Source organism: Sturnira hondurensis, unplaced genomic scaffold, assembly GCF_014824575.4.
Source record: "Sturnira hondurensis isolate 20B ecotype Veracruz unplaced genomic scaffold, ASM1482457v3 Scaffold0016273, whole genome shotgun sequence".
NCBI classification, from domain to species: domain Eukaryota; kingdom Metazoa; phylum Chordata; class Mammalia; order Chiroptera; family Phyllostomidae; genus Sturnira; species Sturnira hondurensis.
Genome location: NW_028088904.1, coordinates 584,311 through 597,200, shown reverse-complemented (window position 1 = coordinate 597,200; position 12,890 = coordinate 584,311). Strand labels below are relative to the sequence as shown.

General features: G+C 47.2%; 1 protein-coding gene across 1 annotated transcript in view; it reads right to left on the bottom strand.

Annotated features, from left to right (window-relative positions):
- Nucleotides 1–36: 36 nt before the first annotated feature.
- Nucleotides 37–12,890, bottom strand: part of COG5 (component of oligomeric golgi complex 5) — a 385,812-nt gene continuing 372,958 nt past the window's right edge. Inside the window, exons 20-22 of the mRNA XM_037065860.1 lie at nucleotides 9,841–9,967; nucleotides 9,156–9,235; nucleotides 37–826 (exon numbers count right to left, since the gene is read on the bottom strand). Of these exons, the coding sequence (XP_036921755.1) occupies nucleotides 712–826; nucleotides 9,156–9,235; nucleotides 9,841–9,967 (322 nt within the window). The 3' untranslated portion in view covers nucleotides 37–711. The remainder of the gene's footprint in view (nucleotides 827–9,155; nucleotides 9,236–9,840; nucleotides 9,968–12,890) is intronic.

The following is a 12,890-nucleotide window of genomic DNA, read 5'->3' as shown; positions in this document are numbered from 1 at the left end:
CCTGAAAGTCTGCTTTTAATAAAATGAGACACACAGTGTAAAGACAGCCTTTCTTTATTGCAGATACCGTGACAGATTGAAACAGCCAGTTAGCTCTCCGATCCTGGGACATGCCAGTGGTTCCCAAACTTTGTTGCAAACTGGAAACACTTGGGAATGTTTTACAAAAAATACTAATGCCTGGCTCCTACTCCAGATGTCTTACTATGCAGTACAGATTAATACCAAGGTGGTGTTTTTTTCTTAAATGTTCCACCACTGATTCTGATGTGCCGCCAAATGTGGGAATGACTTGGGCTATATATCTGGTGGGGAAGCAAACTGGGAGAAGCAGGGTACTTAACTGTATAACCTGACCAGATACCTTAAAAAGCAGTGGGGGACTCAGTATGCGTATCTGTGGTAGACTTGGTTAGGCGGTGGGAAAGAAATTTTAGCTAGCCTTGTAGAAAAGCTTAAAAGGAGAGATACCAGTTGAAGGTCTTTGTAGAAAATCAGGTCCCTGAAGTTTGAAGGTGGTGATGATTTTTGTCATTTTCTGCTACTTAAGTAAGAAAGGCTAAAGAGATCAACAGATAAAGAGCAGTAGGAAGTAAAGAAATGTTGATTACATTCTTAAGATAATGACTAGTGGCTGTCTTAGTGTCTGTATTATTTAAACTGCCAACCTTGAATGGGTTAGCATAAAATGGAGATGAATACTTCACATTATTACTGAAGAGCAGACATAGCTTTTTGAAGCAGTTGAACCATTATGGGATAAACTGGAGCAAATTCTTTGCCTTCTCTACTTCTTACTGATTGAACATAAGCTTCCAGGGCTCCCCTGAAAATAAAAACAAAAGTTTTGTCAAAAATTACACAAAATGAAATAGCTTAGAGGGTGTCCATATATAAAAAAGCAGCAAGCCCATATCTGGAACTGCTCTGCCCAGTTCCATAAGCTAAATGACCAAACAGCCTTAACAGTGGGAGTGTTGCTATGGGTAAGGTACAAAACCACCTTTTCCAGTCTGCATTGTACTTGGTGGTCTAATTATACAGTCGGGCTCTCTGGCCTCTGAAGATAGTGCTCAGTCTTCCCCGTTTCTCTGTCAGACCTCGGAAAAGTTACATGCAGCTTGTTCCCACTCCGAGCTTACTCTGCGGGAAGGCATGCTCGGGAACGTGGGGGCTGGGGCCCTCAGGTGCACACCGGGACCCCAGTAGGTGCTCTGTCGTTTGATAGATCATAAACCCACATGGAGAGTTAGTCTTGGGCTCAAACTTCTGGCAAGTGGTGGGATAATAAGGCAGTCAATTTAGTCACAGGTATGTGATATGAGCCAGTTATTTATGAGTATAATGTTCTCATGGATTAGATCAGGGCCAAATCTAGCTCTATGCATGTTTGTGTATTGGTGGTGGTGGCTTTACAGTGGCAGGGTGGGACAGCCAGGCAGGGGCCATGTGGCCTGCAAAACATAAAATACTTGGTATCTGGCCCCTCATGGAAAGTTCTCAATCCTTGAACCAGATGATCTGTTTAAGTGTGAGATCACATTTCAGTGGAACTAAAACAGTAGTTAAAAGTTGTGATTATTGGTCTATTTAAGTCCCAGGTATTATTTTACCTGGGACTTACCAAATTTTTAATATTAATAGTTTTTTAAAATTGCACAACCCTGAGATTAGAACATTTCTCTAAAGATGTAAGTTAATACCATTAGCTCACATACTCAGCCTCAATTCCCACCTAATAACGTAATTCTTAACTAGCTGATTTGCTCCCAAACACTGAAAATGTTAATCCTTGATCAGGTTCGCTCATTATCATGTAACTGTGGGGAATGTACCCGCCTGGGGCCTGTCCAGCTCATCACTCACCCTGCAGGGCCTCTCTGCCCACGCTGTTTGCTTTCACAGTCTCACTCCTTTATTTCCAGCTCGGATCTCCCTCCTGATGGCTGTTTTCTACCTGCATTCTGAGTATTTTTACCTGCTTTCTTCCAGATCCCTCAAACTTACCTTTCAGAAACGTAGGGCAGTGGAAACGCACCCAAAAAGGTACAGCACCAAGAGTGAGCCCTAATGTAAACAGCAGGCTTTGGGCGGTAGTGATGTGTCAGTGTCAGTTCACGGATTGTTACAAGCAGACCACTCCGGGGGGAGGATGCCAATAATGGGGGAGGCTGTGCATGTGGGGGAGAGAGGTGTATGGGAAACCTCTTCCATCTCAGATTTGCTGTGAACCTAAATTTGCTCTAAAAAAATGAAGTCTATCAAAAAACAAAGGGAAAGGGACGTAGGAGGGAGAAAACCACCCCTGGGGTAGAGTTCTGCCCACCTTACCCTATTTCCACAAAGGCACCATCATCCCCCAAAAGCTCCCCATCGATGCTACACTTAATTATCAAGTGTTATTTTGTCTCGTGTATTGTCACATCCAGTCCCTTCTCTCTCCTTTGGTTTAGTTTCTGTCCTGCCATTGTGCCTGTTGCTGTAGCATTGTAGATGGTCATCTCAGTGCCAGTCAGCCCTGTGTGAGTGCTGCCCCCTGCAGTCCATTGCTGGCCATGCCCTGTTCCCTTGAGGACGGTGTGAACTCACTGCCCCCTGCCCTGCCCCAACTCTGTGTGTGCTACTGCTAGGTTCTAGACAGTGCCGTGCCCTAAAAGGCCCCTCACCTAACTAGTTTCCATCGTTTGTGTCACCAACACATGCAGAGCAGCTTTGCCCTGTTGGCGACTCTAGGTCCCATCCCAGTGCCCACCCAGGGGGAGATGAACGGTGTGCATACAAACAGGACTGCATAAAGACGCCTGTCTGTGCCACAGAAGGGCCCGCTCTGAATACCTCCGTATTTGGACTCTAGGCCTTTCTCATCTTCCTCTCATCCTTGGAATGTCCTCCCTTTCTTGCTTTCTTCCTTGCAGAGCTATTTACTGCCTAAGATCCAGCTCAAATGCCCTCTTTTTGAGAAAGTCTTTCCTAACTCCAGGCAGCACAGAAGAACTGATGCCACGTTGCTGATGCACCTTCTGCATCAACAGCCCTAGCTTAGCAGGATCCCAGCATTTGGGGATCCCTGAAGACTGGCTCCATTCTCTGTTCAGGGTCTGCTCACATGATGCAGAGGACTGGCCGCCTTTATTTAAGCAGCCCAGCTGGTATTCCAGGCTCTGATCCACCACCTCCTGCACGATCTGGGCTACATTTGAGCCAATTTGCTTTGAGCAGGAGGTGTACACTTCTACCACTTTAGAATTACCTGTTTGTTGGTCAGTATCCCTTTTAAGCTGTAACTTAACATTGAGGGTTACAGCTGTTTTGCTCACTATGTAACCCTAGGACCTAGTGCTTGACAAGTGCATGATAAGTGACTAAAAAATGAATGGAAATACAGGATTATAATGAAAAGTAAAGCAAAAATGCAGAAGAAAGTAAAGGAGAAACATGATGACTTCTGCCAAGATGGAGACATAGGTGGAAACACTGTGCCTTCTCCCACAACCAAGTTTGGATACAACAAAAGTTTTGGAGAATTAACACACACCCAGAGGCCAGAAAACCGAATTATATGGAAGTCCGACAGCTACAAACCGTTCAACAAGGATGGTAAGAGGTGGAGCTAGCAGCGGAGCTGGGTCGGGCAGGACAGACCTAGGAGCGCAGGCAGCCCGGACCTAGTCGGGGTGCGGAACAGACTGACCAAGGTCGCACATTCGCGCGCAGTGAGATGGACCACACAGGCCCCAGGGGGCAAACCCAGTGGTGGAGGGCTGACAGCGGTGGCACACCCGCGTGCCGAGGAGCGGGGCGCATGGCCCTGGTGACGGTGGTGGCTGCGGTGCTGGTGGGGGTCTCGGAGGCGGGCGCCGGAGGGAAGCCATTGTCCCTCTTTGACCCCGCCGCCACATACGACGTCACAACCCAGCGACTGAGTTGCCCTGCGCTAGTGAACACCTTAGGGCTCCGATCCTGCTACGGAACAGGCACGAACAGCCCAAAGGATGGCTCAAGAAGAACTCAAAGTCCCAGAGCCAATAACTCTAAGCGACCAACAGATTGCCAGGCTCTCAGAAGCCCAATTTAAAACACTATTTATCAGGATGCTCACAGAATTGGTAGAATACAGTCACAAATTGGAGGAACATATGAAGGCTAAACTAATTGAAATGAAGGGAGATGTCCAGGAAACCAATAGCGATGGAAAGGAAACTGGGACTCAAATCAATGGAATGGACCAGAAGGAAGAACGAAACATCCCACCAGAAAGGAATGAAGAAATGAGAATTCAAAAAAATGAGGAGAGGCTTAGGAACCTCCAGGACATCTTTAAACGTTCCAACATCCGGATTATAGGGGTACCAGAAGGGGGAAAGAAACAGCCACGAGTGGAACACTTATTTGAACAAATAATAAAGGAGAACTTCCCCAGTCTGGCAAAGGAAATAGACTTCCAGGAAATCCAGGAAGCTCAGAGAGTCCCAAAGAAGTTGGACCCAAGAAGGAACACACCAAGGCACATCATAATTACATTAGCCAAGACTAAAATGAAGGAGAGAATCCTAGAAGCAGCAAGGGATAAGGGGACAGTCACCTACAAAGGAGTACCCATCAGACTGTCAGCGGATTTCTCAAAAGAGACCTTACAGGCAAGAAGGGGCTGGAAAGAAGTATTCCAAGTCATGAAATCCAAAGACCTACAGCCAAGATTGCTTTATCCAGCAAAACTTTCATTTAGAATGGAAGGACAGATAAAGTGCTTCTCAGATAAGGTCAAGTTCAAGGAGTTCATCATCACCAAGCCCTTATTATATGAAATGCTAAAGGGACTTATATAAGAAAGAGATGACGAAAAATATGAACAGTGAAAGGACAGCAAACACACAGTTATTAACAACCACACCTAAAACAAAAGCAAACCAAGAGGACAGCTAGATCAGGAGTGGAACCATAGAAATGAAGAACACATGGAGGGTTAGAAACAGGGGGGTGGGAGGAGGAGAAGGGGGGAGAAGGCACAGAAAATAGCATAGATGGTAGGTAGAAAATAGATAGGGGGGAGGGCGAGAATAGTGGGGGAAATATAGAACCTAAAGAACTTGAGACACGTGGTTATAAACTAAGGGGGGGAGAAGGGTGGGGGAGGGAGTGTGCGGGTGGAGGGGAATGAAGGGGGGGAATAGAACAACTGTAATGGTATAATCAATAAAATATATTTTAAAAAATTAAATTAAATTAAATTAAATTAAATTTTAAAAAAAAGGAGAAACATGATTGTTCGGTCCTCAAAAAAAGCAAAGCCCAAATGGAACTCAGTGCTGTCAGGGAACAAAGTCTTGTGAGAGGCCTTAGTTCATGTCAGAGCTGAGCCTTAGTGAGGCTCTTTCTTCATGAAAAAAGAAACTTCCTTCTTTCAGTAACTTTTCAAGTTGCTATGGTATCCTGGGCAATCACCCCACTTCCCCAGGTAGCCCCTGGAGATGTACACAGAGTAGAAAAATCCCCAAGGGCCCTGACTGTCTGAGACGGGGGTGGGTGGGTGGGTGGGTGGGTGGGTGTGTGTGTGTGTGTGTGTGTGTGTGTATCAGTCTCAGGAACAAGTGCACTGAGATTCTCAAACTAATCGCTCTGCTGTAAATGGATTAGACCCCTTTTATCTAATACAATACAAAAATCAACTCTGCAGTTTCATTTGGATTCAAAAGGATAAAGCGTAGGAACTACACAATACGTAGAAGAAAGTTCAGAAATGAGTTTGGCTAGTGTTTTTGGTATTCATCAAAATCACAATCAGAACTACAAAAAGAAAAACAGATTAAAGCTGCCCTCCTACATAAAATCAGAGCAAGGTTTTCAAGCAATTATTAAATTACTTTATTTGCTTGAGTAAAACAAAGCTTTCTTGGAAGTCAGGCTAAGCATTATGTAAGAATCAGTCCCAACTCTGGTTTGTAACCAAAAGGATTATTAGTTACCCTTATTTTAAAAAAGTACAGAAATTGTGCAAATGATTAGTAAAGGAATAGCTTGTAACATGGCAACACTCCTCAATGTGATACACCTAGCCAAGGGGAGGCTTTTCTGGAACACAGACTTGGTTTTGTCAGGCATTAAGTATCAGTGTATTTAGTACTGAAATGCATAAATGACTTCAAGATCTACCACATGCCTTCACAGGCAGGTAAACCTCTGGCTTCCCCGGGCTCTATCCTCCCTTTCGGACTCATCTCAGGTGCCAGGTTCCCGAGTGGTGCCACAGGGACCCCAGGGGGAAAGACCAAAGAATCACCCTCCATCCACAGGAGTCCAAAGCACAGGCACCGGGGAATGGTTCCTAGCTTGTGGGCCTTGGACCAGGGCAGGAGGGCAAGGGGTCCAAGGACGCATCTGGCACCAAGAACTAACTATATGGTGACTGCACAGATAAAACTTACCAAAAGGTAAATTAAGCCTGTAAACATTCTTGACATCACAGAGGTAGGTGCTCTACTTAGATGCTGGAACAGCAAGGAGAAGAGCTGCTGCTCCATAACAACAAATGCCGAGAGTAAATGGGTTTGCGGCCAATCCCACCACTTCTGCAGAGCCGGAGAAACCTTCTCATCAAAACCCCAGCCTCCCCTTTACTGACAGCACAGCCAACACGTACAGACCCACAGGCCTTCCCCCAGGGGGCAGCCTCCATACGTGCGGGCACACTCGTGGCTGGAGCTCCTGCCTGGTGGGCGCTGAGTAGGTACAACTGTCCCCCGCTTATACCACTTGACCCCATGAGCCAGTGGGTACTCTAATTTTAAAATTAACTTGACAAGTATCCACGCAAGCTCCAGAGAAGCATCTGTGTCCAAAGGAAATAGGAAGGAAGGCAGAAGAGAGTTCATTATCTGCCATCTACTCACAGCAGCAGTCACAGTGCCCTCCGTGCGCCCTCCTTCCTGCAGCCTAGCACCCCGCGCTGGGAGGGACAGATGAGTATGCAGCACACAAGGTTTGCCCGGAGAGCTAAAACAGATTTACTGACATTTAAAGAGCAACACTCGCCCTGGCTCTATCTGCAGGGGAAATTCATCCAGTAGTGCTTTAGCATGCAGGGAAAAACAGTTTGCAGTAATAGATGAGAGAGGACAGTCAGGATGAAGCCTTGCCCACAGCCAGGGCTGCAGCAGGGGCCACCGTGGGACCCCCGGGGAGGGTTCCATTAGCTGCTCAGAGCACGGAGATTCTGGTATCAGACGTGGGGGGGTGGACAGACTTTATTTAAAAAGCATGACATTATTTCTTAGTATGATTTTCAGTTGCTAATTATAGGCTTAGCAACAGCACTGCTGATGAAATTGCCCAAGAGACATTTTTCAAGTGCAGCAAAAGAAGGCGGATCTGTGATTGTCCACAGCAGGACAGCTGTTGAGGACAAACTCATTCCAACTTGTTAAGAAGACAAAAAGGAACCCTGTTCGATTGACTGAATTCTAAATACTCTTCTATTACCCCCAAGTGGGTTGCAGCCAAGTGAGTCTGGGACTCAACAAAAAGCCACAAAGACACTGCAAACCCCCGAGGTAGCCCAGGCCCAGCCTTTTCTGAGGCTGATTCGGACCTGTCTCATGAACTGCAGGGAGGCTCACCTGGCGTCCCTTCCCATTTCTGGGTCAGATGCTCATCGCTAAGAAAAGGGACACATACACAAGGATGAAGAGCAGGGGCCAAGCGAATCTACTTTTTATTCCCAGAGAAGCACAGAGGGTGAGGGGCTCAGGCAGGCTCTGCACCAAGCCTGAGAGCTCTGCGCCTCTCCCTGAGCTGGGCCGGTGCCCAGGGCGCCTCTCCTTGGTGGGGTCTTTCACCTAACACCGGGGCAGCGGGTCTCTGCCTTGGCTGTGGGGGAACTGCCTGGGCAGCTGTGAGAGCCTGAGGCCAGGTCCCAGCTCCCGAGATTCTCGGGTAGTCAAGAATGTGGCCTGAACGCCGAGATTTTTCAAAGCTCTGTAAATGACTCCAGTGTGCACACATGGTTGACACCACATCACCACACTGGCCTTGGGAACCTGACTCATCACCTGCACTTGGGCTCAACTAAGTCTCATTCAGGGCTGTGATCCCCAGACCGACATCACGGAGACCCTCCGGGAGAGCTGCAAATGCTTTCAAGAGCTACTGAAGAGGCACAACTGTCTGGATGTGGAGGATGAGGGTGACGAGGAGCTGAATGATGACTTCAAGGTTTCTAGCTTGCTGGGTACGTGATGGTGACACCTTATCCAAGACGTGGAGTCTACAAGAGTGAGCAGATCTGAGAGGAAAGATGATTTAATCTCGACATTTTGTGGTTGAAGTTTCTGTGGGGCTTTTCGAGGCAACATATGAGGGCGAGTCTGCTGGCCCGAGGACCTAGACAACCAAGGTGGGTCCCAGATCCAGGAGCCACTGGGGTAAAAGCAGTCACTAGAAGTGTGGGTCTGGATGAGTTCACTTGGGGACCAAAACACAGGGAGAACATGAAGGAAAATGAGCCAGGAACAAATGGCGGGAGACAGTGGCATTTAAGGAGTGAACAGAAGACAGGAAAAAATGGCCAGAAAGGCCAGAACAGGAAGAGATGACTAGGATATCCTGGAAGCTCCAAAAAGGCTGGACTGTGTCTGTTTGCTTTGTGTCCCCAGGGCCTAGTGCACAGTGAGCATTAGCAGGCGCTGCCGTGGGGCACATGGTATCTAAATCGCTGCTGGCTTGGCCTTGTTTTCTACTAATAACTGCATCAAACTTTTGAGTATTTTTAGAAGTTTACTCACATCTGTACTCCACCAATTCAATAACTGCAACATGAAAATAAAGCAGAAAATGTGAAGCTAAGACAAGGAGTCTTTTCATAGCTGAGATTGGTTCTCAAAAGCAGAAACACATATTCTTAGGTCTGCATCAGGCATGGAATAGCACAATAGGGATGTGAAGACTTGGAAGTGAAGGAAGCGAGAAGCAGCCACTGTTGTGCCCAGTGGTTCTCTCTCGGGCCCCTTCACGCGTGTGCCCCTGCGGTGAGGCGCCTGCGGCGCAGAGGCGCCATCACATGCACACACCCACCCGGGCACTGTTCCTTCCTCTTCCCCTACGTCTCCCACTCTCCCCGGGCTGCTAAAATTGACAGGTGCCCCTGGAACACATGGCTTTACCTGATGAGGAGGAGCCTGTCCTTTTCAGATGGATGGTCATCCAGCCACTGGGAGAAGCGTGCGTGGGACCATTCTGCCCTCTGAAGGGATGAAACACAATTAGACAAGGGCAGACACATTCTTCCGTGAATGGCAGCAAGTGCTGGGTCAGAAAGTGCTCGTAAGGGTTCCCAAGGTGAAATTACCTCCAACTGCCAGAAGGAAGGTGGCCCAGCAAAGGAAATGGGGCCTCTATTGAAAAAGCTTTATGAACACAAACTACTACATTTTCTAGACTGTAAGACGCACCTAGGTTTTAGAGGAAAATAGGGGGAAATTTTTGAAGCAAAAAATGTGGTAAAATATTTAACAACATAAATAACATAATATTTCACCAGTGTAAATGTAAACAGAACTCAGCAGCATTAACAACCATGATTCCTCCCAAAACGGGGAAGAAGAGGGGAGTGCGTCTTACAGTCTGAAAAATAAGCTACTTGTGTCGTTATTATTTAAAGGGCTTATTCTAAATTCATTAGGTAATTCTTACATTGCAGGGCAGTGGGCATCTTCCGCCCTTAATGATCCTGCTAAGACAGCGGCCCCTGACTACGTGGGATAAAAGGAAGGCCAGGAATGAACTCCGTGAATGGGGCCAGGGTTCATGGACTGAAGAGGGAAGACTCATCATGGGGCGTGGCCTCACCTGGAAGGGGGATTTCAGCTCAGCGGGCGCTCTTGTGAACAAAAACTGAATAATGATGCTGAATGGAATGAGGTCCCCCAGGGCAGGACTGCTGGCCACATGTTCGCTCGTCTGGAAGAGCAGGGGTCTGAAAGAGAAGCAGGGTTACTTCATGCTGGTCAATACTGAATGAGGCGATTTGGTGGAAAAATCAAAATAACATATTAGTACAATAGAATAGCATAGGAATATAACAGAACAGAATATAACAGAATATAATATAACAGAAGAATGAGTAATAGCATTCTTCCTCAACTGGCCAATTCTTAACCATTTCTTAACTCCACACTCAGCCCGGACACCCACACACACCCACATTCTCTGCCAGGCTGACCCACCATCAGCTCTTTCCTGGTCCCCCAGCTCGCTGGCCTATGGGTCCCACGTTGCTGTCAGCAAAGTCTCTTCCTAAAGCCCATCTAATTAACAGGCTAAAGTCAAACCACCCAGTAAAGCCTTCAAGAAGTTTTCATTAACAAATTCTTATCTTCAGAAAAACTTACAGTTTTCATTTTAAATAAAATCCTTTTTGGGGCTATAATCTAAGGTAGGTAAATTCAAAGATTTTCTACACAACTTTTCAGAGGGCAATTATGCCTTTGTATACACAAAATTATTTCTTTGCTGAACACTGCATCAAATATTTATGTCAGCTCCCTTCTGATGCACTACAGGTCAGGCTCACCATCACCACACAGAGGCACGCAGGCAAACCTTCCCGGCTCCCAGTCACCTGCGCCCTGTCAGAGGGCCGGCAGGAACGACTAGAAACTCTTACTGGCCCCTCCTCGGCTTTGGGCTCTGAGGTACAGGAGGGCGATAGAGCCCCGGCTAGAGGTGAGAGGTAAGGTGGCAGCCACGTCTAGCAGAGCAGCAACGATGCTCACCCACGAGAGCAGCTCTGTGTCCTGGGCTCCTTCCTCACCCCATCGGGACCACTCCTGTCCATGGCTGAAGGCCCACACAGACCACAGACCAGCTTCTCCCTCACCGATGCTCAGCTGGGGTGCCAAGTCAGGAGTGCTCTCAACAGACAGGTGATTCTTGTTGCATCCAGAATGTTATTGGAAAGAATGTCTTCATATTAATTATTCTATAGGTAAAACCTATCTCTGGGAAGATTTTCTAATTTCAACTGTTTTATCAAATAATATTTATCAGTAATGTATTTTATGTAGTTATTGTATAAACATTTTGGATCATTTGTGAGGCCTATCACCAGAAACCCGTAGCGCTCCAAACCGGATGCTGCCTGGCGTCATGGCTAAGGTCCCCCACAGCCGCACTGAGTGCCGTATGCAGGAAGGCCCACATCACCTCTCAGTGTTTTATGCTGCAGAACTTCAGGGAACAAGTCAAGCACCTCATCAGGTACAAAGACGTGCTGAGGGAGCTCTGGCCTTCCTGCAGGTGTCCCTGTAAGTCCTGTGTGTGGAGGACCCTGCCTCCATCCCGGTGAAAGTGCCTAGTTTCAACAGTGGCAGCAGCAGCAAGAGCACTAGCCACCACACAGAGTAGCGGTCCCCAACCTTTTTGGCAGCATGGACTGGTTCGTGGAAGACAATTTTTCACAGACTGGGGTGGGAGATGGTTTCGGAATGGTTCAAGCACATTACAGTCAAGCCCAACAACTCCTGCTGCGTGGACCAGACTGGTACCAGCCCGTGACCCAGAGGTTGGAGATCCTTGACACATAACACTTACAAGGTATCAGACACTATTTTAAAAGCTTTATATATATATATATATATATATATATATATATATATGTGAACTCATTTATACCTCTAAAAACCCAAGGGGAGTAAAGAATCAAGTATAAGCTAGAAAAGGGCAGGGCAAGGATTCAACAGCCCTNAGAACTTCAGGGAACAAGTCAAGCACCTCATCAGGTACAAAGACGTGCTGAGGGAGCTCTGGCCTTCCTGCAGGTGTCCCTGTAAGTCCTGTGTGTGGAGGACCCTGCCTCCATCCCGGTGAAAGTGCCTAGTTTCAACAGTGGCAGCAGCAGCAAGAGCACTAGCCACCACACAGAGTAGCGGTCCCCAACCTTTTTGGCAGCATGGACTGGTTCGTGGAAGACAATTTTTCACAGACTGGGGTGGGGGATGGTTTCGGAATGGTTCAAGCACATTACAGTCAAGCCCAACAACTCCTGCTGCGTGGCCCAGACTGGTACCAGCCCGTGACACAGAGGTTGGGGATCCTTGACACATAACACTTACGAGGTGTCAGACACTATTTTAAAAGCTTTATACGTATATATGTGAACTCATTTATACCTCTAAAAACCCAAGGGAAGTAAAGAATCAAGTACAAGCTAGAAAAGGGCAGGGCAAGGATTCAACAGCCCTGGGCTCTTAGTTTTGCTCTGCAGCCCCTTTGAGAATCTCAATGGTGTCTCAACTGCCTGCCCTGTTTTCAAACCATAGACTCTCAGTGAAAGAGAAAGACCTCTGGAGAGAGGATGGTTTAAAACTGTCAACACTCCTATAGAGGAACCAACCTGAGTTTCCGGCAAGATGGAAGCATAGGTAGGGTACTCACCTACCCCCACAACCACATCAAAATTACAACTGACCTACAGAACCACCAACATTCAGAACCACCTGATATCTAGCTGAACAGAAGTCCTATAACTAGGTTTATACAGAACACATCGAGACTGGTAGGAAGGGTGGAGAAGCAGAACATGCCGCTGCCATACAATGTGTGGTAGTTAAAAATCAAGAGGAAAGCCCTGGCTCGTGTGGCTCAGTGGATTGAGTGCTGCTCTGTGAAGCAAGGGATTGCTGGTTCGATTCCCAATCAAGGCACATGCCTGGGTTGCAGGCCACGTCCCCAGTAGGGGGTATGTGAGAGGCAACCACACACTGATATTTCTTTCCCTCCCTTTCCCCTCTAAAAATAAATTAAAAATATTTTTAAAAACCAAGAGGGATACCTTGGCTGCAAAGGTACCCTCCCCTGAGGAGTAAGAGGTCCCAGCCCCACCCCAGGCACCCCAGGCC